Below are 23594 nucleotides of genomic sequence, written 5' to 3' on the forward strand. Positions count from 1 at the left end.
TTGTTTTTTGACGCAGCGAGTTGTTACGATCTGGAACGCGCTGCCTGAAAGGGCGGTGGAAGCAGATTCAATAGTAACTTTCGAAAGGGAATTGGAGAAATACTTGCTGGAATGTGTGTGCGCGATTGTAGGGACACTTACAGTCGGCCGTGGCTCTGTGGGTCTCTCTCTCTCTCTGGCCTCTGAGTCAGGAGGTCGTGGGTTCAAATCCCACTCCGGAGACTTGAGCACAAAATCCAGGCCGACGCTCCCGGTGCCGGTACTGAGGGAGCGCAGCACTGTCGGAGGTGCCGTCTTTCGGATGAGACGTTAAACCGAGGGCCCCGCCTGCCCCTCCCAGGTGGACGTAAAAGGATCCCACGGCCCACTATTGGAAGAAGAGCAGGGGGGAGTTCTCCCCGGTGACCTGAGCCGATATTTATCCCTCAACCCCCATCATCAAAAACGGATTAACTGTTCATCCCAGTTGTAGTCTGCATTGGACCTGATATTGATATCCCCCCCACTCTATGGTTGAATAGCCCCCTCCCGCCTGGGCCCGTATATGAGAAAAAGCCCTGCGGGTTAGGCCATGGAAAGCAGCCCTCACACGTGCGGAACTGCCCTTCCCCGCCCTGGACCAGGGCCTTCGAGTGGGATGGATGGATGGATGGAGAGAGGGAGGGGAGCGGGCTGGATCAGTCGGAGAGGGAGCGAGCTCTTGACCGAACAATCTGTTCGGGGTGAACGGGCCCTGCCGGATTTCGATGGTAACGGGCTGGTGCGCGAAAGAACCGCGGGATAAAAACACGGACACGAGCCTGGGTGCCGAGAGGGGGGGGTGGAGAGAGAGAGAGAGAGAGAGAGAGGGAGGGGGGGCCTGCTGTTGGGAATCCCTCCCCCTTCAGTCCAAAGGGTTGGGCCGCATCATGAGGAGAGCCGGTGACCTCTCTTGGCACACGGTGACCCCCCTCTCCCTGTCGACTGCTCGCCACAGATGCCAACTCTGGCTGGAGGTTTCATCACCAGACCTCCAACCGCCCCACCCTGTCGAGCAGCCGTTTCTCTGAATATCTTTATAGCTAATACGTTTACAACTAAATATTGTTTTTTTTGTTGGCGGCAGCGTTCTGGAGACTCGTGCTTAATTTCCAGGGACAATCCTGAAGGGTTGGCGACCCCTTGACCGCTCCTCTCAATTTGCCTCGTCCCCTCGAGCGACCCCGTGAAGCCTGAGGCCTACGCGTGAGGCAATTAGCGCCGCTCCTCGGGTGGTGGTGGGCGGGGGGACGGGGACGCAGAATCCTGTGCTAATCGCCTCGTGTTGGTGGGGGGGGTGGTGGTGGGGAAGATTTATTCGTCAACCCAGATTTCCACCGCCCCCCCCACCCCCACTGCCTGAGGGGAACAAAGATCCTTGACGACCTGTGAAATGATTGAGACCGAAATGCTCCTTTAATTAAAGGCGTAGGTCCCACCCCTCCCCCCTTCTGTGGGCCTGTGAATTGAGGAGAAGCCCCAGACAATAGAGAGAGAGAGAGAGAGAGTCTGATGGGGGCCCAGGAGAGACCCCCTCCCATCCTCCAAAGCTCTAGAGAGACAGTCGGGCGTAGCTGTTGTGTATTTTGTGTGTGTGTGTGTGTGTGTGTGTGTGTGTTTTTGTGCTGAGACGCGAAAACACAAAGATTTTTGAAGGAAAGTGCATTCCTGGGCAAAAAAGAAACGCTCCTCAGAAGGAATTTGTTTCCGCCTCTGCGCTGGCCTCTTCAAAAAGAGCGGCGGCCTCCTCCTCTCTGGCACGTCATTTGTGTGTGGGGGTTTTTTTTTATTCATAGGGGAGGAGGAGAAGGAAGGGGAAAAAAAAAGCCTTTTCAGCCTTTAGCCGTCAAAGCAAGGCAAGGCGGGGGAGGGGCGGGGGGGCTTTTAATCCTCTGCTACCACCCCGGTCCCCCGAGGGGCAGAGACTCGCAGGTGGTGTAACCCCCCGCAGCACAGGTGACTTTGAGGAATGAGACCCCGGCCTCTGCCTGATCCAGGGAGTTTGGTGAACCGCGACGGTCACTGCACAAGCCTCAAATTCCAGCTTATAGCTTGCCCCCTTCCAGACACAGACACCGTCTCGCGCCCAGACGCGGGCGCGGCCTCTCGCACCCCAGACGCGGGCGCGGCCTCTCGCACCCCAGACGCGGGCGCGGCCTCTCGCACCCCAGACGCGGGCGCGGCCTCTCGCACCCCAGACGCGGGCGCGGCCTCTCGCACCCCAGACGCGGGCGCGGCCTCTCGCACCCCAGACGCGGGCGCGGCCTCTCGCACCCCAGACGCGGGCGCGGCCTCTCGCACCCCAGACGCGGGCGCGGCCTCTCGCACCCCAGACGCGGGCGCGGCCTCTCGCACCCCAGACGCGGGCGCGGCCTCTCGCACCCCAGACGCGGGCGCGGCCTCTCGCACCCAGACGCGGGCGCGGCCTCTCGCACGTCGTTCTCCAGTCAATAGTCGAGTTCGGAGGGTCTGGGATGATAGGACGGACTGTCGTTCCTATAGAAAGAACGAACTTGCATTTATATAGCGCCTTTCACCACCTCAGGACGTCCCCAAATCGCCTCACAGCCGAGGAAGTACTTTTTTTTTTGAAGTGTAGTCAATGTTGTATTGTAGGAAACGCAGCGGCCAATTTGCGCACAGCAAGATCCCACAAACAGCAATGAGACAAATGACCAGATAATCTGTATTGTAGGTGTCGGTTGAGGGATTAAATATTGGCCCCCGGACACCAACTTCCTCGCCCTTCCTCCATATCCCCCCTCCCCACCGCCCGAAGTAAGTGGGTGTGTCGGGGGGGAGGAGCAAGCTTCTCTTAAAGGGACAGTGTCGGGACTGACCCATCCCTCGCCAAAAGACAAAAAAAAAAGCGTTTGGCTGACCTGATGTGCAAATCGAGCCTACGGCAGGTAATGGAGCATCCTCGAAACTGGGGTTGCTGCTTTTAATGTTCCTCTCGCTTGTCTTTTTTAAAATTTTGTTTTGTTTCTCTCCAGCCTGCGTCACCGGCACTTTCAAGGCCAGCCAAGGCGAGGGTCCTTGCGCTCTGTGCCCCCGCAACAGCGACGCCAACTCCCAGGGCGCCACCTCCTGCAGCTGCCAGAGGGGGCACTACCGAGCCAACAACGACCAGCCCGAGATGCCCTGTACAAGTAAGTCAATGGCCGGGCGCCAACTCGACCGGTGGGTTACGGCCTCCCGGGGGCGCCGCCCGGCACCGGCTTGGCTCGGCCGGTCCGGCTCCCGAGTCAGGAGGTCGCGGGTTCGAGCCCCGCGCACCTTCTGCGAGCGCCACCGACCGAGCCAAGCTGACCGCTTGGCGCCCCGGTTTTAAGGCGCCCGCACGGACACTTGTATTTCTGTCGCGCCTTTCGGGACCTCCCAAAGCGCTTTTCAGCCAATGACGTACCGTCGTAGTGAAATCGCTGTTGTAATGTTGGGAAACGCGGCAGCCAATTTGCGCACAGCAAGATCCCACAAACAGCACTGAGATAATGATCAGATAATCTGTTTTTTAGTGGTGTTGATTGAAGGATAAATGTTGGCCCCAGGACACCGGGGAGAACTCCCCCCTGCTCTTCTTCCAATAGTGGCCGTGGGATCTTTTACGTCAACCTGAGAGGGGCGGACGGGGCCCTTGGTTTGACATTTCATCCGAAAGACGGCACCTCTGACAGTGCAGCACTCCCTCGGTACCGGCACTGGGAGTGTCAGCCTGGATTATGAGCTCAAGTCTCTGGAGCGGGGACTTGAACTCACTCACTCAGAGGCGAGACGGCTAAACCCTGAGCCACGGCTGATTAACCCAGAAACGGGCCTGGTTTTCACTGGGACCTTCCCAGCCGCTTGGCTTTAGCGAATCGGGCCGGTTTACTTGGGAGAGCTGAGGCTGAAGCTGGTGACAAGGCCGAGAATTACAGAGAATTTACAACAGCACAGAAACAGGCCATTCGGCCCATCTGGTCTATGCTGGTGTTTATGCTCCACGCGAGCCTCCTCCCTTCTTCATCTCACCCTATCAGCATATCCTTCTATTCCTTTCTCCCTCTTGCATTTATCTAGCTTCCCCTTAAATGTTATTCACCTCAACTATTCCTTGTGGGAGCGAGTTCCACATTCTCACCGCTCTCTGGGTAAAGAAGTTTCTCCTGAATTCCCGATTGGATTTATTAGTGACTATCTGATATTTATGGCCTCTCGTTCTGGTCTCCCCCACAAGGGGAAACATCTTCTCTACGTCTCCCCTATCGAACCCCCATCATAATATCAAAGACCACTGTTAGGTCACATATAAGGAGAGATAAACAAGTGTTTTGTGGGGTGGAATCAGCCTGAGAACTGGAAGGTAATTGGAGAAAGGGAGCCCAATCATATTAAACTCCTTCCTTCTGACGCTCTGAATTTGCACCTCTAAATACGGATAAAGGCCGGAGATTAGCGACAGATTATCCCGACTCTTTGTACAAATCAGAAATGGGGACGTTCGCTGATGATTGCACAGTGTTCAGTTCCACTCGCAACCCCTCAGATAATGAAGCAGTCCGAGCCCGCATGCAGCAAGACCTGGACAACATCCAGGCTTGGGCTGATAAGTGGCAAGTAACATTCGTGCCAGGCAATGACTATTTCCAACAAGAGAGAGTCTAACCACCTCCCCTTGACATTCAACGGCATTACCATCGCCGAATCCCCCACCATCAACATCCTGGGGGTCACCATTGACCAGAAACTTAACTGGACCAGCCATATAAAAACTGTGGCTACAAGAGCAGGTCAGAGGCTGGGTATTCTGCGGCGAGTGACTCACCTCCTGACTCCCCAAAGCCTTTCCACCATCTACAAGGCACAAGTCAGGAGTGTGATGGAATACTCTCCACTTGCCTGGATGAGTGCAGCTCCAACAACACTCAAGAAGCTCGACACCATCCAGGACAAAGCAGCCCACTTGATTGGCACCCCAACCACCACCCTAAACATTCACTCCCTTCACCACCGGCGCACAGTGGCTGCAGTGTGTACCATCCACAGGATGCACTGCAGCAACTCGCCAAGGCTTCTTCGACAGCACCTCCCAAACCCGCGACCTCTACCACCTAGAAGGACAAGGGCAGCAGGCACATGGGAACAACACCACCTGCACATTCCCCTCCGAGTCACACACCATCCCGACTTGGAAATATATCGGCCGTTCCTTCATCGTCGCTGGGTCAAAATCATGGAACTCCCTTCCTAACAGCACTGTGGGAGAACCGTCACCACACGGACTGCAGCGGTTCAAGAAGGCGGCTCACCACCACCTTCTCAAGGGGCAATTAAGGATGGGCAATAAATGCCGGCCTCGCCAGCGACGCCCACATCCCATGAACGAATAAAAAAAAACGTGATTTAGTTTCCACCTCCTGACATCTGTCCTCAGTTTGTCCTTCATTGGCCCTCTTGTGTTCTTGGCCTATCTGGGTTTTGACGCGATTTGCCCAGAGACTTGAGCCTATAATCCTGGCCGACACTCCCAGTGCCAGTACTGAGGGAGTGCTGCTCTGTCACAGGTGCCGTCTTTCGGATGAGACGTTAAACCGAGGCCCCGTCTGCCCCTCTCAGGTGGAAGTAAAAGATCCCACGGGATCTTGCTGTGCGCAAATTGGCTGCCGTGTTTCCTGCATTATAACAGTAGGTGAGGTTTTGACTATTAAGAAAGAAAGAACTTGCATTTATATAGCGCCTTTCACCACCTCAGGATGTCCCAAAGTGCTTCACAGCCAATGTAGTACCTTTTTCTTTTGAAGTGTAGTCACTGCTGTAATGTAGGAAATGCAGCAGCCGAATTTGCGCACAGCAAGATCCCACAAACAGCAATGAGTTAGGCGACGAGATCATCTGTTTCCATTGATGTTGGTCGAGGGGTAAATATTGGCCCCAGGACACCGGGGAGAGCTCCCCCCTGCTCTTCTTCGAAATAGTGGCCGTGGGATCTTTTACGTCCACCTGAGAGGGGCGGACGGGGCCCTCGGAACATTTGAATCATTTATTTATGGGGCGAAAGAGGTTAAATTAAATTACGAGGACAGGCTGCATAGACTAGGCTTGTATTCCCTCGAGGATAGAAGATTAAGGGGTGATCTAATCGAGGGGTTTAAGATGATTAAAGGATTCGATAGAGTCGATGGAGAGAAACTATTTCCTCTGGTGGGGGGAGTCCAGAACAAGGGGGCATAACCTTAAAATTAGAGCCAGGCCGTTCAGGGGTGATGTCAGGAAGCACTTCCTCACACAAAGGGGAGTGGAAATCTGCAACTCTCTCCCCCCAAAAAAGACTGAGATTGATCGATTTTTGTTGGGTGAGGGGATTAAGGATCATGGGGCTAAGGCGGGGAGATGGAGTTAGGTCACAGGTCAGCCATGATCTCAGTGAATGGCGGAACAGGCTCGAGGGGCTGAATGGCCTCCTCCTGTTCCTGTGTAACAGTCTCGAGGGGCTGAGTGGCCTCCTCCCGTTTCCTATGTTTATTCTTGCACTCAGTGCACCTAAACGAGTTGTTACCTGGTGAATAAACACAGCGGTTACTGGACAAAATAAATGGGCCCCTTTAAGACGATGAGACTGGCAACTTTGATGTTGACATTCAATGCAAATTGATAAATGATTCTCGTTTTTATGGCCAAAATAAGCGACTGCCCATTTTAAATCCCCTTCTGAGGACTCTCCTTCGAAAAGCCCCCCCCACCCCAGTTCCTCGAGTCTTCCCTCCGACGCCCCCTGGGGATCGGCCTCGTTGCTCTGCTCCCCGCTGAGCACTTTGTGTACTGGCTACTCTGGACAGCTGCTCCACCAGGGGGGGCACGCGCCACTAGGTGGGAGCTGTTGGGAGTTTAACCCGTTGCAAGCGCAGATGCACGGTTGGCCTCCCACTGCTTGCTGCGCCTCAGTGGGTCGCACTCTCTCGCCTCTGAGTCAGAAGGTTCGAGCCCCCACTCCAGGGACTCGAGCCCCCCCGCAATCCGGGCCCGACGCTCCCAGTGCCCGTACTGAGGGAGTGCTGCACTGTCAGAGGTGCCGTCTTTCGGATGAGACGTTAAACTGTCTGCCCCCCTCTCGGGTGGATGTAAAAGATCCCACGGCCACTGTTTCGAAGAAGAGCAGGGGGGAGTTCTCCCCGGTGTCCTGGGGCCAATATTAATCCCTTAACCAACATCACTTTTAAAAAAAAACAAGATTATCTGGTCATTATCTCATTGCTGTTTGTGGGATCTTGCTGTGCGCAAATTGGCTGCCTCGTTTCCTACATTACAACAGTGACCACACTTCAAAAAGCACCTCATCGGCTGTGAAGCGCTTTGGGACGTCCTGAGGTTGTGAAAGGCGCTATATAAATGCAAGTTCCTTCCTTTTGTCGTCTTGCCCAGTTCGAACCACCCAACCCATTGGGGGATGGGCGTACCGGGTTACCATGGAGCCGAGTGAGAAGATAACAGCTCCCACTGCCAGGCCTGGTCCCTCCTGGACCCATTGGCTGGATAGTCATTCATCGGCAGCGCCCTGGAGTTCTGCGGACTTGCTTGGCTCAGGTGCAGCCTGCCACAGAGGAATAGCTCGGTTCCGGTCTTCCCCCCCCCCCCCCCCCCGTTGTTACTAGAAGCCCTAACCTTAACAATGTAGGAATAACTTTTGGGAGCTGGACGGCCCAGTGGGTTGGACTCTGACCTTTCACCTCTGGGCCCCGGTGGTTGATTCTAGCCCAGACTGATTGGGTTAAAGCTTCCTTGTGTAGACGATTCGATCCAGTTCTGAATTAGTCAGTGGTGTACCTGCCCTGGGAATGTTTGATGGGACAGTGTAGAGGGAGCTTTACTCTGTATCTAACCCGTGCTGTACCTGCCCTGGGAGTGTTTGATGGGACAGTGTAGAGGGAGCTTTACTCTGTATCTAACCCGTGCTGTACCTGACTCTGGGAGTGTTTGATGGGACAGTGTAGAGGGAGCTTTACTCTGTATCTAACCCGTGCTGCACCTGCCCTGGGAGTGTTTGATGGGACAGTGTAGAGGGAGCTTTACTCTGTATCTAACCCGTGCTGTACCTGCCCTGGGAGTGTTTGATGGGACAGTGTAGAGGGAGCTTTACTCCGTATCTAACCCGTGCTGTACCTGCCCTGGGAGTGTTTGATGGGACAGTGTGGAGGGAGCTTTACTCTGTATCTAACCCGTGCTGTACCTGCCCTGGGAGTGTTTGATGGGACAGTGTAGAGGGAGCTTTACTCTGTATCTAACCCGTGCTGTACCTGCCCTGGGAGTGTTTGATGGGACAGTGTAGAGGGAGCTTTACTCTGTATCTAACCCTGTACCTGCCCTGGGAATGTTTGATGGGACAGTGTAGAGTTTCATTCGCCAGCATTGACCTCCCTCACCTTGTGCGATTTCCAGTGTCCGTTGATACTCTGAGAGCTGCCTGTTTAAGTAGGCCCGATTATTGAGTGGGGGTGACGCCACTGTCTTCGTTGCCGTCGGTTACCAACCCTTGACCTTTTCCCGTTTTCCCCCAGCCGTCCCCTCGAAGCCGCGGGACGTGCGGTCGAGCGTCAACGACACCACGGTGACCCTGGAGTGGAGCGAGCCGCAGGAAGATGGCGGCAGGGAGGACCTGAGCTATACCGTGGTTTGCCGGAAGTGCCCAGCGGGCCGGCCCTGCGAGCGCTGCGAGGACGGCATCAGGTACTGGCCCCGGCAGGCCGGGCTGAAGCAGCGGAGCGTGAGGGTCAGCCAGCTGGAGGGGCGCTCCTCCTACGTCTTCGAGATCCAGGCCCGCAACGGGGTGTCGGGCCTGAGCCCCCACGGCCCGCACTTCGCCCCCATCAACGTCACCACCAACCAGGACGGTAAGTGGAGCGCCGGGGGGAAAGGGGGGATCTCTCCTCTCCATTTGGCCTCTCTTTCTATCTCTCTGTGTGCCCCCCGCCCCCCCTTTTCCGTCCACCTGAGAGGGCGACCAGGGCCCTCGATTTAACGTCTCGCCCGAAAGGCGGCACCTCCGACAGTGCAGCGCTCCCTCAGTACCGGCACTGGGGAGTGTCGGCCCGGGATTATGGGCTCGAGTCTCTGGAGTGGGGGCTCGAACTCCCGCTCTGACTCAGAGAGGAGGGAGTGACTCCCGTTGAGCCAGGGCCCACTCTTTGGCCACTGCCCCAAAGGCGTCAGTAACGAGTTCCATATCCCTCCCTCTCCCCACTCCAGAATACCGGAGTGAGACCTGCCCAATTTATATCTAGTCTCTCGCGCTCCCCCGTCCCTTCTTTATTCTCCTCACTCGTTCTCTTTCCCTCTCTCCCCTCTCTCTCTCCTCTCTCTCTCTCTCCCCTTCCCCTCCCTCTCCGTCTCTTCTTTATTCTCCTCACTCGTTCTCTCTCTCTCTCTCTCTCTCTCTCTCTCCCCTCTCTCTCTCTCCCCTTCCCCTCCCTCTCCGTCCCTTCTTTATTCTCCTCACTCGTGTTCTCTCTCTCTCTCTCTCTCTCTCACTCTTTCTCCCCTTCCCCTCCCTCTCCATCTCTTCTTTATTCTCCTCACTCGTTCTCTCTCTCTCTCTCTCTCTCCCCTCTCTCTCCCCTTCCCCTCCCTCTCCGTCTCTTTATTCTCCTCACTCGTTCTCTCTCTCTCTCTCTTTCTCTCGCTTTCTTTCTCTCCTTCCCCTCCCTCTCCATCTCTTTTATTCTCCTCGCTTGTTCTCTCTCTCTTTCTCCCCTTCCCCTCCCTCTCCATCTCTTCTTTATTCTCCTCACTCGTTCTCTCTCTCTCTCTCTCTCTCTCCCCCCTCTCTCTCTCTCTCTCTCTCTCTCTCCCCTTCCCCTCCCTCTCCGTCTCTTTATTCTCCTCACTCGTTCTCTCTCTCTCTCGCTTTCTTTCTCTCCTTCCCCTCCCTCTCCATCTCTTTTATTCTCCTCGCTTGTTCTCTCTCTCTTTCTCCCCTTCCCCTCCCTCTCCATCTCTTCTTTTATTCTCCTCGCTCGTTCTCTCCCTCTTTCTCCCCTTCCCCTCCCTCTCAGTCTCTTCTTTATTCTCCTCACTCGTATTCTCTCTCTCTCTCTCTCTCTCTCACTCTTTCTCCCCTTCCTCTCCCTCTCAGTCTCTTTATTCTCCTCACTCGTATTCTCTCTCTCTCTCTCTCTCTCTCTCTTTCTCCCCTTCCTCTCCCTCTCCGTCCCTTCTTTATTCTCCTCGCTCGTTCTCTCTCAACCAACGCCACCAAAAGAAACAGATTAAACCGGCCACTTATTGTGCTCGTTGCTTTGTGGGATCTTGCTGTGCCGCAGAACGCCCCTAACATTAGGGCAGCGGCTACACTTTGGAAGTGACTCGGCTCGGGGACTGCGGAGCGTCCCGAGGAGGCGATCGCTTACGGATGCGAGTCTTCTCTTCATCTCCCTGTTCGAATGTCGGGGCCTGTCTTTGACGGAGGAATTCTGATGTTTACCATTTTTTTCAGCGAGTCCCTTCTTCATCGACACCGTCCGCCAGACCACAGTCACCAGGAACAGCATCGCCCTGCAGTGGCCGGTCCCAACGTCAGTCCGCAGCCAGGTCCTGGACTACGACATCAAGTACTATGAGAAGGTGAGCGGGCCGGGAAGGGACGCAGAGCAAATGGAGTCGCCATTGGCAACACTTTTAATCTGCAATGGTTTGATGGTGGTTTGAGTGGGCGTAGGCCGCAGCCTGTGCGCGGGTGGGCGCGGGCCGCGGCCTGTGCGCGGCTGAGGGCTCGGGAGTCAGAAGGTCGTGGATTCGAGCCCCACTCCAGAGACTTGAGCCCATAATCCAGGCCGACACTCCCCAGGGCCGGCACTGAGGGAGCGCTGCACTGTCGGAGGTGCCGCCTTTCGGATGAGACGTTAAACCGAGGCCTCATTTGCCCTCTCGGGTGGATGAAAAAGATCCCAAGTTCTCCCCGGTGTCGTGCCCAATATTTATCATCGCTAAAAACAGATTAATTGGCCATTTATCTCATTGCTGCTGGTGGGACTTTGCTGTGCACAAAATGGCTGCCGCATTTCCTGACATAACAACAATCCTTTGCTTTCATCGACACCTTGGAGATATTTGAGTGATGCGATAAGGGAGGGGTATTAATACAAGTCTTTAACGTTTGGAGGGGGCAAATCGGTTTGTAGAATAAATGTTTTCTGTTGGATTCCATCGACCTGATCCTTTCGTTCTTTGGCCTTCCGCAGGATATGAATGAAACCAGTGCCTCGTACATCACTAGCCCCACAAATTCCCTGTCGATTGAAGGCCTGAAGAGCGGAGTCGTGTACGTGGTCCAGGTCCGGGCCAGGACTGAGTCGGGCTACGGCTCGTTCAGCCGCAAGAATGACTTCTGGACTCTGAGTGGAGGTACAGTAAAGCCCCAGGCTTTGCTCTTCGACGTAGGCCCGTAATGGTTAACGGGCTAACTTGCCAACCCTCCAGGATTGTCCCTGGAGTCTCCAGGAATTAAAAAAATAACCTCCAGGACACCGTTACGTGCAAAACACCCGGGAGAAAAATCATTTATCTTAAAAGAAAAAAGTGTTTTTAAAAATTTTCTTGGAATACTTTTGTTTATTAGTTATAGAAGTATTGATCTCTCGCTCCCAGTCGACAACAATAACGGGAATTTAACAAAGCAAAATGTCCCCAAGGAGCTTCACAGGAGCGATTATCAAACAAAATTTGACACCGAGCCACATAAGGAGATATTAGGACAGGTGACCAAAAGCTTGGTCAAAGAGGGAGGTTTTAAGGAGGGTCTTAAAAGGAGGAGAGAGAGGCGGAGAGGTTTAGGGAGGGAATTCCAGAGCTTTGGGGCCTAGGCGGCTGAAGGCACGGCCGCCAATGGTGGAGCGATCTAAAATCAGAGGATGCGCAAGAGGCCAGAATTGGAGGAGCGCAGAGATCTCGGAGGGTTGTAAGGGCTGGAGGAGGTCACAGAGATAGGGAGAGGGGGCGAGGCCCATGGAGGGATTTGAACATGAGGATGAGAATTTTAAAATCGAGGCGTTCCCGGACCGGGAGCCAATGAAGGTCAACAGGTGATGGGTGAGAGTTAGGATACGGGGCAGCAGAGTTTTTGGACGAGCTCAAGTTCACTGAGGATGGGAGGCCGGCCAGGAAGAGCGTTGGAATAGTCAAGTCTGGAGATAACCAAGGCAGGGATGAGGGATTTAGCAGCAGATGAGCTGAGGTGGGGGCCTCCAACTGGGAATGAATCCAACTGGATTTGGCAACCCTAACCTTCAAGGCCCTTGGGCCGTCTTGAGTGGCATGGGAGGGATTTATTTGCGGAGGGCGGTGGGGTTTGAATCCAAATTTGCCAGATCAAAGAAGACAACTTCAAACGGCCTGTTTTTCAAAAAGGAATCCCACAGTGAGCTTCAAATCGAAACATTGCTTCTTCACTTGATGTGACAGCCCAAATAAAGCAAATGAAAGGAACTCTCCTGGAGCTCGAGTTCCAACTGTTAGTTACGTGTTGCTGGTCTATCTCCACGATTCCCTGCGATATCCCACGGGTCATTTAAGAAAGAACGAACTTGCTTTTCTTGTGCACCTTTTACGCCCTCAGGACGTCCCAAAGTCCTTCACAGCCAATACTTGTGAGGAGTAGTCACTGTTACAATGTAAGAAAACGCCAATTTGCGCACAGCAAGATCCCACCAACGGCAATGGCATAAACGACCAGATCATCTGTTGCGATGATGTTGGTTGAGGGATAAAAATTGGGCCAGCACACCGGGGAGAACTCCCCCACCCCCCCCCCCAGCCTGCTCCTCTTCGAAGTAGTGGCCGCGGGATCTTTTACGTCCACCTGAGAGGGGCAGACGGGGCCCTCGGTTTAACGTCTCACCCGAAAGACGGTGCAGCGCTCCCTCAGTGCTGGCACTGGGAGCGTCGGCCTAGATTTTTGTGCTCGAGCCTCTGGAGTGGGGCTTGAACCCGCGACCTTCTGACTCGGAGGCGAGAGAGTGCGACCCGCTGAGCCGTGGCCGACACGAGTCCCAAGTTTTGGAAGCACGTGTCCAACTGATGAGACCCACAAACACTCCTGGTGCCAGCACTGAGGGAGGCGCCGTCTTTCGGATGAGGCGTTAAACTGAGGGCCGAGCCCGGCCTCTCGGGTGGACGTAGAAGCCACTGTTTCGAAGAAGAGCCAATCTTTATCCCTCAACCGACGCCATCAAAAGCGGGATTGACCGCTCTTTGTGGGATCTCGCTGTGCACAAAAAAATGGCTGCCACATTTGGCTACATAATGAAGGTGACTGCGCTTCGGAATTAATTCACGGGCTGTGAAGCACTTTGGGGCGTCCTGAGGTCGGAAACTCTTTCCTTTTACCCTTAAACTCAAATTGCTCCAAGCGCCAGTCAAACCACCAACATCTCACTCAAATAGTCAACACGTTTAATCCCTCCCCAAAACCTCTCGCTCTACCGTGTCTCGCAGAAAAAAAAGCACCATGAAAATTTCGCCCGTCCGACATTTTTATTTTGGGTTGGGTGGGGAATCGGGCTGGAGGCCGCGTAGAGCTGACCCGTGTGCCCCGCCTCTTGTCGTTGCAGATACCGCGAGTCGCCGCGAGGAGCTCCTGCTGATCACCAGCTCCATCTCGGCCGCCGTCGTCCTCCTGGTGGCGGTGGTGATCGCCGTCGTCTGTCTCAGGTAAAGCCGAGCGCGCCGTTCATCTCCGGGTTCTGGCAGGATTTGGGAGGCGGCCGAGTGGGGCAGCTCGCTCGGGGGGCCCCCACCCACCCACCCTCCCTCCCTCCCTCCCGCTCGGGAGTAGTAACTAAAAGGGGGAAGGGGCTTTGGGATTACACCATGCAGATTAGTATATGGGATAGCTTTACTGCACGTGCCTATTGACGCCATGTTGGTCAAGGCTTTTTAAGAGGGACTTAGATAAGTACACTTTAAGGTTGACATTAACAGTCAAGGAGTAGGGAGATGGGATTGGCCCCAATTGGGGCCAGTTTACCCACTGTGGGCCGGCTGGCATCCTTCTGTACAGGGGTTTTCATGGTCCAATTTATTAGGGCCTGGGTCAGATAGGTGCTAGTGTAACATTGGGTAAACGCTCCCAATAAGTACCGGGGCCCCAGGGCCCCACCCCACCACTGTCCCGGGGCCCCCCGCGCCCCGCCCCCCTCTGTCCCGGGGCCCACTCCGTGCCCCGCCCTCTCTGACCGGGTCTCTTTCCCCCCCCCGCCATGCCCCAAACTATCCTCTGTCTCCACTCCGTGGGACTCATTTGCTTTCGGTAAGGACGGTCGTTCTGTTGTCCGTGGGTCTCGGTCAAACTCTCGGCCCCGTGGGCGAGGCAGCGGCCCGCGATTAACCCCTCACCCGTTTCTTTTTTTTTCCCCCCCCCCCCACAGGAAGCAACGCAAACGAGACCCGGACTATTCCGAGAAGCTGCCCCCGAATATCGGTAAGTCTGGAACCCTCTCCCGCCCTCCCCCTACCCCGCCATCGGCCGAGGTTTCTAAAACCGTGAAAGGAGCAGGAGTAAATTGATTGAGGCGAAGAATTGTTCATCCTGGTTCATAGAATCATATAGAATCATAGAAGTTACAACATGGAAACAGGCCCTTCGGCCCAACATGTCCATGTCGCCCAGTTTCTCCCACTAAGCTAGTCCCAATTGCCTGCACTTGGCCCATATCCCTCTATACCCATCTTACCCATGTAACTGTCCAAATGCTTTTTAAAAGACAAAATTGTACCCACCTCTACTACTGCCTCTGGCAGCTCGTTCCAGACACTCACCACCCTTTGAGTGAAAAAATTGCCCCTCTGGACCCTTTTGTATCTCTCCCCTCTCACCTTAAATCTATGCCCCCTCGTTATAGACTCCCCTACCTTTGGGAAAAGATTTTGACTATCTACCTTATCTATGCCCCTCATTATTTTATAGACTTCTATAAGATCACCCCTTAACCTCCTACTCTCCAGGGAAAAAAGTCTCAGTCTGTCTAACCTCTCCCTGTAAGTCAAACCATCAAGTCCCGGTAGCATCCTAGTAAATCTTTTCTGCACTCTTTCTAGTTTAATAATATCCTTTCTATAATAGGGTGACCAGAACTGTACACAGTATTCCAAGTGTGGCCTTACTAATGTCTTGTACAACTTCAACAAGACATCCCAACTCCTGTATTCAATGTTCTGACCAATGAAACCAGGGTCGCCAACCCTCCAGGATGGTTGGTCGAGGTTTGTCTGGACTGAAGTCCATGGGCCACCTCTGACCTCTGGTGATCTGGCCCATGGTGACTGAGGCCTTCTTTATGTTTCTAGTTCTTACTCACCGGTTGGTCCTTTTTTTGGATTTCATGGCACTGGAGGTTTGGGAAGGACTATTTAGTGCAGTCACCTCATGCATAGGGTCGCCAACCCTCCAGGATTGACCTGGAGTCTCCAGGAATTGAAGATTAATCTCCAAGAAACTGCTGCGAGCAACACCCAGGAGAAAAATCGTCTTTAAAAAAATGTTTTCTTTGTTTATTAGTTATAAAATTATTGGGGGGGAGGGGGGAGGACTGTTTGACTGAAGGCGAGGAATCATCCAATTGGGTAATGAAGGTGGGGCCCGGCGAGGTTGGACGTGTCGGGCGGCCAATGGCAGGAGAGTGGCAGGATGTCAAGGGGTCACAGTCTCTGGATACGGGGTCTGCCATTTAGAACCGAGATGAGGAGAAATGTCTTCACTCAGAGGGTGGTGAACCTGTGGAATTCTCTACCACAGAAGGCAGTGGAGGCCAAGTCATTAGATGTATTCAAGAAGGAGATAGATATATTTCTTAATGCTAAAGGGATCAAGGGATATGGGGAAAAAGCGGGAGCAGGGTACTGAGTTAGACGATCAGCCGTGATCATTTTGAATGGCGGAGAAGGGCCGAATGGCCTACTCTTGCTCCTATTTTGTATGTTTCTATGTCAAGTGATGAAACCTCCAGGAATAGGCCCAACCAGAGTTGGCAACCCTGGGCCTCGATGGTCGATAAATCCCAGATCAGAACAGCGAGATCTGTTAATATCAGCAACTTGGGAGGCCGCGTGAACCAATGGGGATCTGGGTTTAAACGTTATCCGGGCCTCCCCCAGGCGCCATGGTCCGAATCTACGCAGCACCCCGCCCCCCACCAAGGGCAAATAGTTTGGTCATCCTGGCGATGGGTTCAAATTCCAGAGGACGCAAATTTAAAAATCAAAACAGGTGCCCAGTAAGCACTCGGTAGGCCGGGCAGCATCTGTGGAGAGAGAGAGAGAGAGAGTTAAGGTTTCAGGTCGATGACCTTTCGTCAGAACTGGTAGAAGTTCGAGCTTACAAGCAAGTCCAGAGGCAGGGACAGAAGGGGGGATATTCTTGTTTGTTTTAATTCAGATTCCCAGTGCTTTGCTTTAGTGACGCAAATTAACAACGAGGCAGTTAGCCAGAAGGAAGGGTGAAGGAGGTTTTGTTTTCACCCGAAGGGTAGTGAGAGTTGGGGAACCGGGTTTCCGGGGAAGGTCATTGGAGCGGACCATGTGGGGTTCGAGAGACGGTCAGCTACGTGAACAGAAAATGCCGGAAAACAGTCAGCAGGTCGGGCAGCATCTGTGGAGAGAGAAACAGAGTTAACGTTTCAGGTCGATGACCTTTCGTCAGAACTGGAAGATGAGGGACTTCAGTCATGTGGAGAGACTGGAGAAGCTGGGATTGTTCTCCTTAGAGCAGAGAAGGTTAAGGGGAGATTTGATAGAGATGTTCAAAATCATGAAGGGTTTTGATAGAGCAAATAAGGAGAAACTGTTTCCAGTGGCAGGAGGGTCGGTAACCAGAGGACACAGATTTAGATCGGCAGAGGAGATATGAGGAAACATTTTTAAGACTGGACTGGGCGGTGGAAGCAGATTCAATAGTAACTTTCAAAAGAGAATTGGATAAATACTGAAGGGAAAACATTTACAGGGCTATGGGGAAAGAGTGGGACTAATTGGATAGCTCTTTCAAAGATCCAGCACAGGCACGATGGACCGAATGGCCACCTCCTGTGCTGTACCTACCGTGATAGAGATGCATAGCTTTAAAGCAAGTGCGGAGCCAGGGAAAGAACAAACGGGAGAGGTCGGAGATAGGGACAGGGGGCAGGAGAGATTAAACAACGAAAGGGATGATGGTGCAAGGTGAGAAGGTGGTGACAAGACGAGATAAGAAACAAAGGTCCAGGGGAGGTGTGGACGGTTACAGCGGAGCGGGAGGGAAGGATGGAAAATCTGGCAAAGAGGAGGAGGCCGGGGGGGATTGTGGGGTGGGGAGACAAAAGCAGGTAGACCCCAGGGGTACGGTCCGTCCAGCCGGCCGTGTTCCGAGAGGGCATCCCCGGCCCACCTTCCCCCTCCGTTCCCAGTGGCAGTGGGGCAGCCACCCTCCCATCGCTAGCACCCGCCGTCCGAGAGAAAACGGGAGCGGTGGTTTCAGGTCGAAACTCGACGTTGCGGCCGGAGACGAGATGAGGTGTTGTTCCCCGAGACGATTGGATGCGTTCTGAAAGAGAAGGCGATTGAGGAACGGGGAGGTGAGGCCAATAGCAAGCCTCCAACTGATGTCGTAGGCCTCGTCTCAAAGTGGTGGGTTGGGCGGGGGGGAATTTTTGGAAGCAAAAACAATGTATTGCTTTTAGGGTTCACTCTCGGTAACCAGTCTGCGTTACTCTGTAGTTACTCCAGGAGTTAAAGTCTACATTGACCCCTTCACCTACGAGGACCCCAATGAGGCTGTCCGAGAATTTGCCAAGGAGATTGATGTGTCCTACGTGAAGATTGAAGAAGTTATCGGAGCAGGTGGGTCGAGGCCCGTCCAGAGTGGACCCATTGTTTCAAGTGTTCCTGTGATCGGGGTGGGGGCGGGGAGGATTGTGAGAGAGACCCGGATCATGCTATGCACACGCGTGTGTGACTTGAACTGGATCACGCCCTTGGGCGCGAAAGAAAGACACGGACTGGGTTACGTGTGTGGGAGAGTGTCGGGTACACGCGTGTTTGACCTGCACTCGTTCATGTGTGTCTGTGTATGACCTGTGTAGTCGGTCACGTATGTGCCTCTAATTGTGACGTAGACTGGATTCTGATTTCCCATGTTAACCCAGGCCCTGCGTGAACACACACAAGGACTTTACCTCGGTTATCTCTAATGTATTAAAAAAAACTTGTATCTGCATGCACTTCCTGTCTACAAAACCTTACTTCCTGTTGTCACACTATTTTGTGACAACTTTCACCATTATAAATTCCTTTGTCCACATTTAGACTGGAAATTGCCTATGTAAACTCATCACGCTGTAATTACACCCTCCCACCAGTGGTGGCACTGTACATGGAAACAGAGGAACAGGCCATTCAGCCCCTCGAGCCTGTGCCGCCATTCAATTAGGTCATGGGCTGATCTGTATCTTAACTCCATCTACCCGCCTTGGTTCTGGAACCCTTAATCCCCTCGCCTAACGAAAATATATCAATCTCAGTTTTGAGATTTCCAATTGACCCCCGGCCTCAACAGCTTTTCGGGGGAGAGAGTTCCAGATTTCCACTCCCCCTTTGTGTGAAGAAGTGCTTCCTGACATCACCCCTGAACGGCCTGGCTCTAATTTTAAGGTTATGCCCCCCTTGTTCTGGACTCCCCCCACCAGAGGAAATAGTTTCTCTCTATCGACCCTCTCAAATCCTTTAATAAACCTCAATTAGATCACCCCTCAATCTTCTACACTCGAGGGAATACAAGGCTAGTCTGTGCAGCCTGGCCTCATAATTTAACCCTTTTAGCCCCGGTATCATTCCAGTGAATCTGCGCTGCACCCCCTCCAAGGCCAATATATCCTTCCTGAGGTGCGGTGCCCAGAACTGAACGCAGTGCTCCAGATGGGGGTCGAACCAGAGCTTTATATAACTGTAGCATCACTTCCACCCCTTTGCATTCCTGTCTTCAGGCCAACATTCCATTGGCCGCCTTAGTTATTTTTCTGTACCTGTGCACTAGCTCTGAGATTTTTGAGTGATAGCTCCTAAGATTGCCTCTCCCGGCTCCTTGGTCTGCCCTTCGGAGAGACTCCCACACTCCAACCAACTCTCCTTCAATGCTTCCCCAAAATGCCATAAGATTTGCTACTTCATAGAACCACAGAAAGGTTACAGCACGGAAGGAGGCCATTCGGCCCATCGAGTCCGGGCTGGCTCTCTGCAAGAGCAATCCAGCTCGACCCGCTCCCCCTGCTCTTTCCCCGTAGCCCCGCACATTTTTTTTCCTTTCAAGTACTTATCCAATTCCCTTTTGAAGGCCATGATTGAATCTGCCTCCAGCACCCCCTCGGGCAGTGCATTCCAGATCCTAACCACTCGCTGTGTTTTTTAAAAAAAAGTTTTTCCTCATGTCCCCTTTGGTTCTTTTGCCAATCACCTTAAATCTATGCCCTCTGGTTCTTGACCCTTCCGCCAATGGGAACAGTTTCTCTCTATCTACTCTGTCTGGACCCTTCATGATTTTGAATACTTCTATCAAATCTCCTCGCAACCTTCTCTGTTCCAAGGAGAACAACCCCAGCTTCTCCAGTCTGTCCACGTAACTAAAGTCCCTCATCCCTGGAATCATAGAAGCATAATTATGAATAATATCAAATCGAAGTGTTACATAAAAATAAGGACAGAATGTATGACTTCAAAATGAGAACTGAATCACACTTATCTCCTCTGCCCACTCGGCCCACTCCACCTGAAGACTACACTTGGTTTTGACTCTTTGTATGCGTTGCCACGGGAGATCTGATTAATATATGAATAGCCTGTGGGAGAAGCAAGGACGTTATGCTAAACCTTTATAAATCAGCGGTTAGGCCTCAGCTGGAGGATTGTGTCCAATTCTGGGCACCGCACTTTAGGAAGGATGTCAAGGCCTTGGAGAGGGTGCGGAGGAGATTTACCAGAATGGTACCAGGGATGAGGGTCTTCAGTTATGTGGAGAGACTGGAGAAGCTGGGATTGTTCTCCTTAGAGCAGAGAAGGTTAAGGGGAGATTTGATGGAAGTGTTCAAAATCATGAAGGGTTTTGATAGAGTAAATAAGGAGAAACTGTTTCCAGAGGCAGGAGGGTCGGTAACCAGAGGACACGGATTTAAGATAATTGGCAAAAGAACCAGAGGAGGAGATGAGGAGAAATTTATTCTACGCAGCGAGTTGTTCTGATCTGGAACGCGCTGCCTGAAAGGGCGGTGGAAGCAGATTCAATAGTAACTTTCTAAGGGGAATTGGATAAATACTTGAAAGGAGAAAAATTTACAGGGCTATGGGGAAAGAGACTAATTGGATAGCTCTTTCAAAGAGCCGGCACAGGCACGATGGGCAGAATGGCCTCCTTCTCTGCTGCATGATTCGATGGGAGAAGGTGATGAGGTAGCACTGAGGCAAGGTCATTGTGGTTTCACCAATTTCCTTAAAAGCTACCTCTTTGACCGAGCTCCTGGTCAACTGCCTTAATATCTCCTAATGTGGCTCGGTTTCAAACTTTGTTTGAGAACTACTCCTGTGAAGCGCCTTGGGGACGTTTTACTACGTTAAAGGCGCTATATAAATGCAAGTTGTTGTTGTTGTTGTTACAGGCGAGTTCGGTGAAGTGTGCCGTGGGCGTCTGAAGGTGCCGGGGAAGAGAGAGATCTACGCCGCAATTAAGACACTGAAGGGCGGCTACACGGACAAGCAGAGAAGGGACTTCCTGAGTGAGGCGAGCATCATGGGGCAGTTTGACCACCCCAACATCATCCACTTGGAGGGCGTGGTCACCAACAGTTGCCCGGTCATGATCATCACAGAGTTCATGGAGAACGGAGCGCTCGACTCCTTCTTGCGGGTGAGTTTGACTTTGGCGACGTCCCACGGGAAGGGGGTTCCCCAGAGAATTGACGGCCAGCCGTGACCGATTTGGAGTGGGAGCCTTCTGCATCTTCGTTCCAGCCAGTGCTGCAGAATGTGTGTTGGGTTTGGAGGGTGGGAGTTAGTTGATAGGTGGCCAACCATGGATCAAAATTTGGGGCTTAATCTCACTCTTGTTCTCCAGGGTTGGGAGGGCCAGTCACTTTTTTTTATTCGTTCATGGGATGTGGGCGTCGCTGGCAAGGCCGGCATTTATTGCCCATCCCTAATTGCCCCTTGAGAAGGTGGTGGTGAGCCGCCTTCTTGAACCGCTGCAGTCCGTGTGGTGAAGGTTCTCCCACAGTGCTGTTAGGAAGGGAGTTCCAGGATTTTGACCCAGCGACGATGAAGGAACAGCCGATATATTTCCAAGTCGGGATGGTGTGTGACTTGGAGGGGAACGTGCAGGTGGTGTTGTTCCCATGTGCCTGCTGCCCTTGTCCTTCTAGGTGGTAGAGGTCGCGGGTTTGGGAGGCGCTGTCGAAGAAGCCTTGGCGAGTTGCTGCAGTGCATCCTGTGGATGGTACACACTGCAGCCACAGTGCGTCGGTGGTGAAGGGAGTGAATGTTTAGGGTGGTGGATGGGGTGCCAATCAAGCGGGCAGCTTTGTCCTGGATGGTGTCGAGCTTCTTGAGTGTTGTTGGAGCTGCACTCATCCAGGCAAGTGGAGAGTATTCCATCACACTCCTGACTCTCGCAGAGTTTGCAAGGAAGGTTGGGATTCCTGAATGCTTGGCCAACACTTGGGCTGCCTTGTGTTTGAGCGAGTGCTGAAACCCTCCGGATCGTTGGGTGGACTCCTGCACGGATCAGTCCGAAAGTGCGGAGCTGGATTCCCACCAACAGGATTTGTGGCTTTCCGACTTCCAATGGCAGTGGTGGCACCAAGTAAAATAAACGGCGGGGTGGGGGGGAAGGTGGGGTCACACGGAGATCAGCGTGTCCCGTTAGAGCAATCCCACCCTCCCCCCAACTTGACTACTTCTTATCATAGTAGGTACAGCTCAGGAGGAGGCCATTCGGCCCATCGTGCCTGTGCCGGCACCTTGAAAGAGCAATCCAATTAGTCCCACTCCCCCTCTCTTTTCCCCATCGCCCTGTAATTTTTTCCCCTTCAAGTATTTATGCAAATTCCTTTTGAAAGTTACTATTGAATCTGCTTCCACCGCCCTTTCAGGCAGCGCGTTCCAGATCATAAATTGCTGCGTTAAAAAAATGTTTCCTCATCTCGCCTCTGGTTCTTTTGCCGATCGCCTTAAATCTGTGTCCTCTGGTTACCGACCCTTCTGCAACTGGAAACAGTTTCTCCTTATTTACTCTTTCAAAACCCCTCATGATTTTGAACGCCTCTATTAAATCTCCCCGTAACCTTCTCTGCTCTAAGGAGAACAAGCCCAGCTTCTCCAGTCTCTCCACATAACTGAAGTCCCTCATCCCTGGTACCATTCTAGTAAATCTCCTCCGCACCCTCTCCAAGGCCTTGACGTCCTTCCTAAAGTGCGGTGCCCAGAATTGGACACAATCCTCCAGCTGAGGCCTAACCAGTGTTTTTGTAAAGGTTTAGCATAACTTCCTATACCTAAAGCCGAGGATCCAGTATGCTTTTTTTAACAGCCTTGCTTCTTTTATTGGAGTATCTCGGCCCAGACCCCAGTGATTTAAGCCATCCCCGGTCTGTCGGTTCGGTTCTGCGCCGGGCTTTGAATTTGCCGAACCGAGCCGCCCGTGAGCCGAGGCCCCGGTCTCGGACAGGCCCCCGAGGCAGCCACCGGTCCCGGTGACCCACGGCTGACTCTGCCCTGCCTGCCGGCCGCCGCACAGCGGCCCGGAATTTTCCACGTGTCTAGGCTCGGTGGGGAGCTGCTCGCTCTCTCTCTCTCTCTCTCTCCCGCCTCCGAGCCAGAAGGTCGTGGGTTCGAGTTCCCCACTCCTCGAGCACGTCATCCAGGCCGACACTCCCCGGCGCCGGTACTGAGGGAGCGCTGCGCTGTCGGAGGTGCCGTCTTTCGGGTGAGACGTTAAACCGAGGGCCCCGTCTGCCCCTCTCAGGCGGACGTAAAAAAATCCCACGGACATTGTTTCGAAGAAGAGCAGGTGGGTTCTCCCCATTGTCCTGGGCCCAATATTCCTCCTTTAACTGACATCACTAAAACACATTGACTGTTACCCCGTGCTCTGCATGAACACTCAAGTGGTTTAAATAATATAATATTGTAAAAAGTTTGCCTACGTAAGAAGAGTGACTGCACTTTTGAAGGAATCCATTGATCATTGGATGTTCTGTGGAAATGATAAGATGCTAAGTGTTAAATTCTGTTGTTCCGACAGAGATTTTCTGTCCGCAAGTCGTTACAGACAGAAAACTAAAGCAAAGGAAAGATTTGCATTTATATAGCACCTTTCACATCTTCAGGGTGTCTCAAGGCACTTCACCGCCAATGAAGTACTTTTTGAAGTGTTGTCACTTGTAACGTAGGAAACATGGCAGCCAATTTCCACACAGCAAGATCCCACGAACAGCAATGTGATAAATGGCCAGCTGTTCTGTTTTAGTGATGTTGGTTGAGGGATAAATATTGGCCCCAGGACACTCCTGCTCTGATTGGAATAGTGGCCGTGG

General features: G+C 53.0%; 1 protein-coding gene across 1 annotated transcript in view; it reads left to right on the forward strand.

The window, feature by feature from the left end:
* LOC137302303 (ephrin type-B receptor 3-like) overlaps window positions 1-23594 on the forward strand; it is a 57560-nt gene that overhangs the window by 30655 nt on the left and 3311 nt on the right. Inside the window, exons 4-11 of the mRNA XM_067971943.1 lie at window positions 3015-3170; window positions 8553-8885; window positions 10487-10614; window positions 11232-11394; window positions 13599-13698; window positions 14415-14467; window positions 17737-17859; window positions 20664-20911. Coding sequence (XP_067828044.1) covers window positions 3015-3170; window positions 8553-8885; window positions 10487-10614; window positions 11232-11394; window positions 13599-13698; window positions 14415-14467; window positions 17737-17859; window positions 20664-20911 — 1304 coding nt within the window. The remainder of the gene's footprint in view (window positions 1-3014; window positions 3171-8552; window positions 8886-10486; window positions 10615-11231; window positions 11395-13598; window positions 13699-14414; window positions 14468-17736; window positions 17860-20663; window positions 20912-23594) is intronic.

Source organism: Heptranchias perlo, chromosome 35 (genome assembly GCF_035084215.1).
Source record: "Heptranchias perlo isolate sHepPer1 chromosome 35, sHepPer1.hap1, whole genome shotgun sequence".
NCBI lineage: Eukaryota > Metazoa > Chordata > Chondrichthyes > Hexanchiformes > Hexanchidae > Heptranchias > Heptranchias perlo.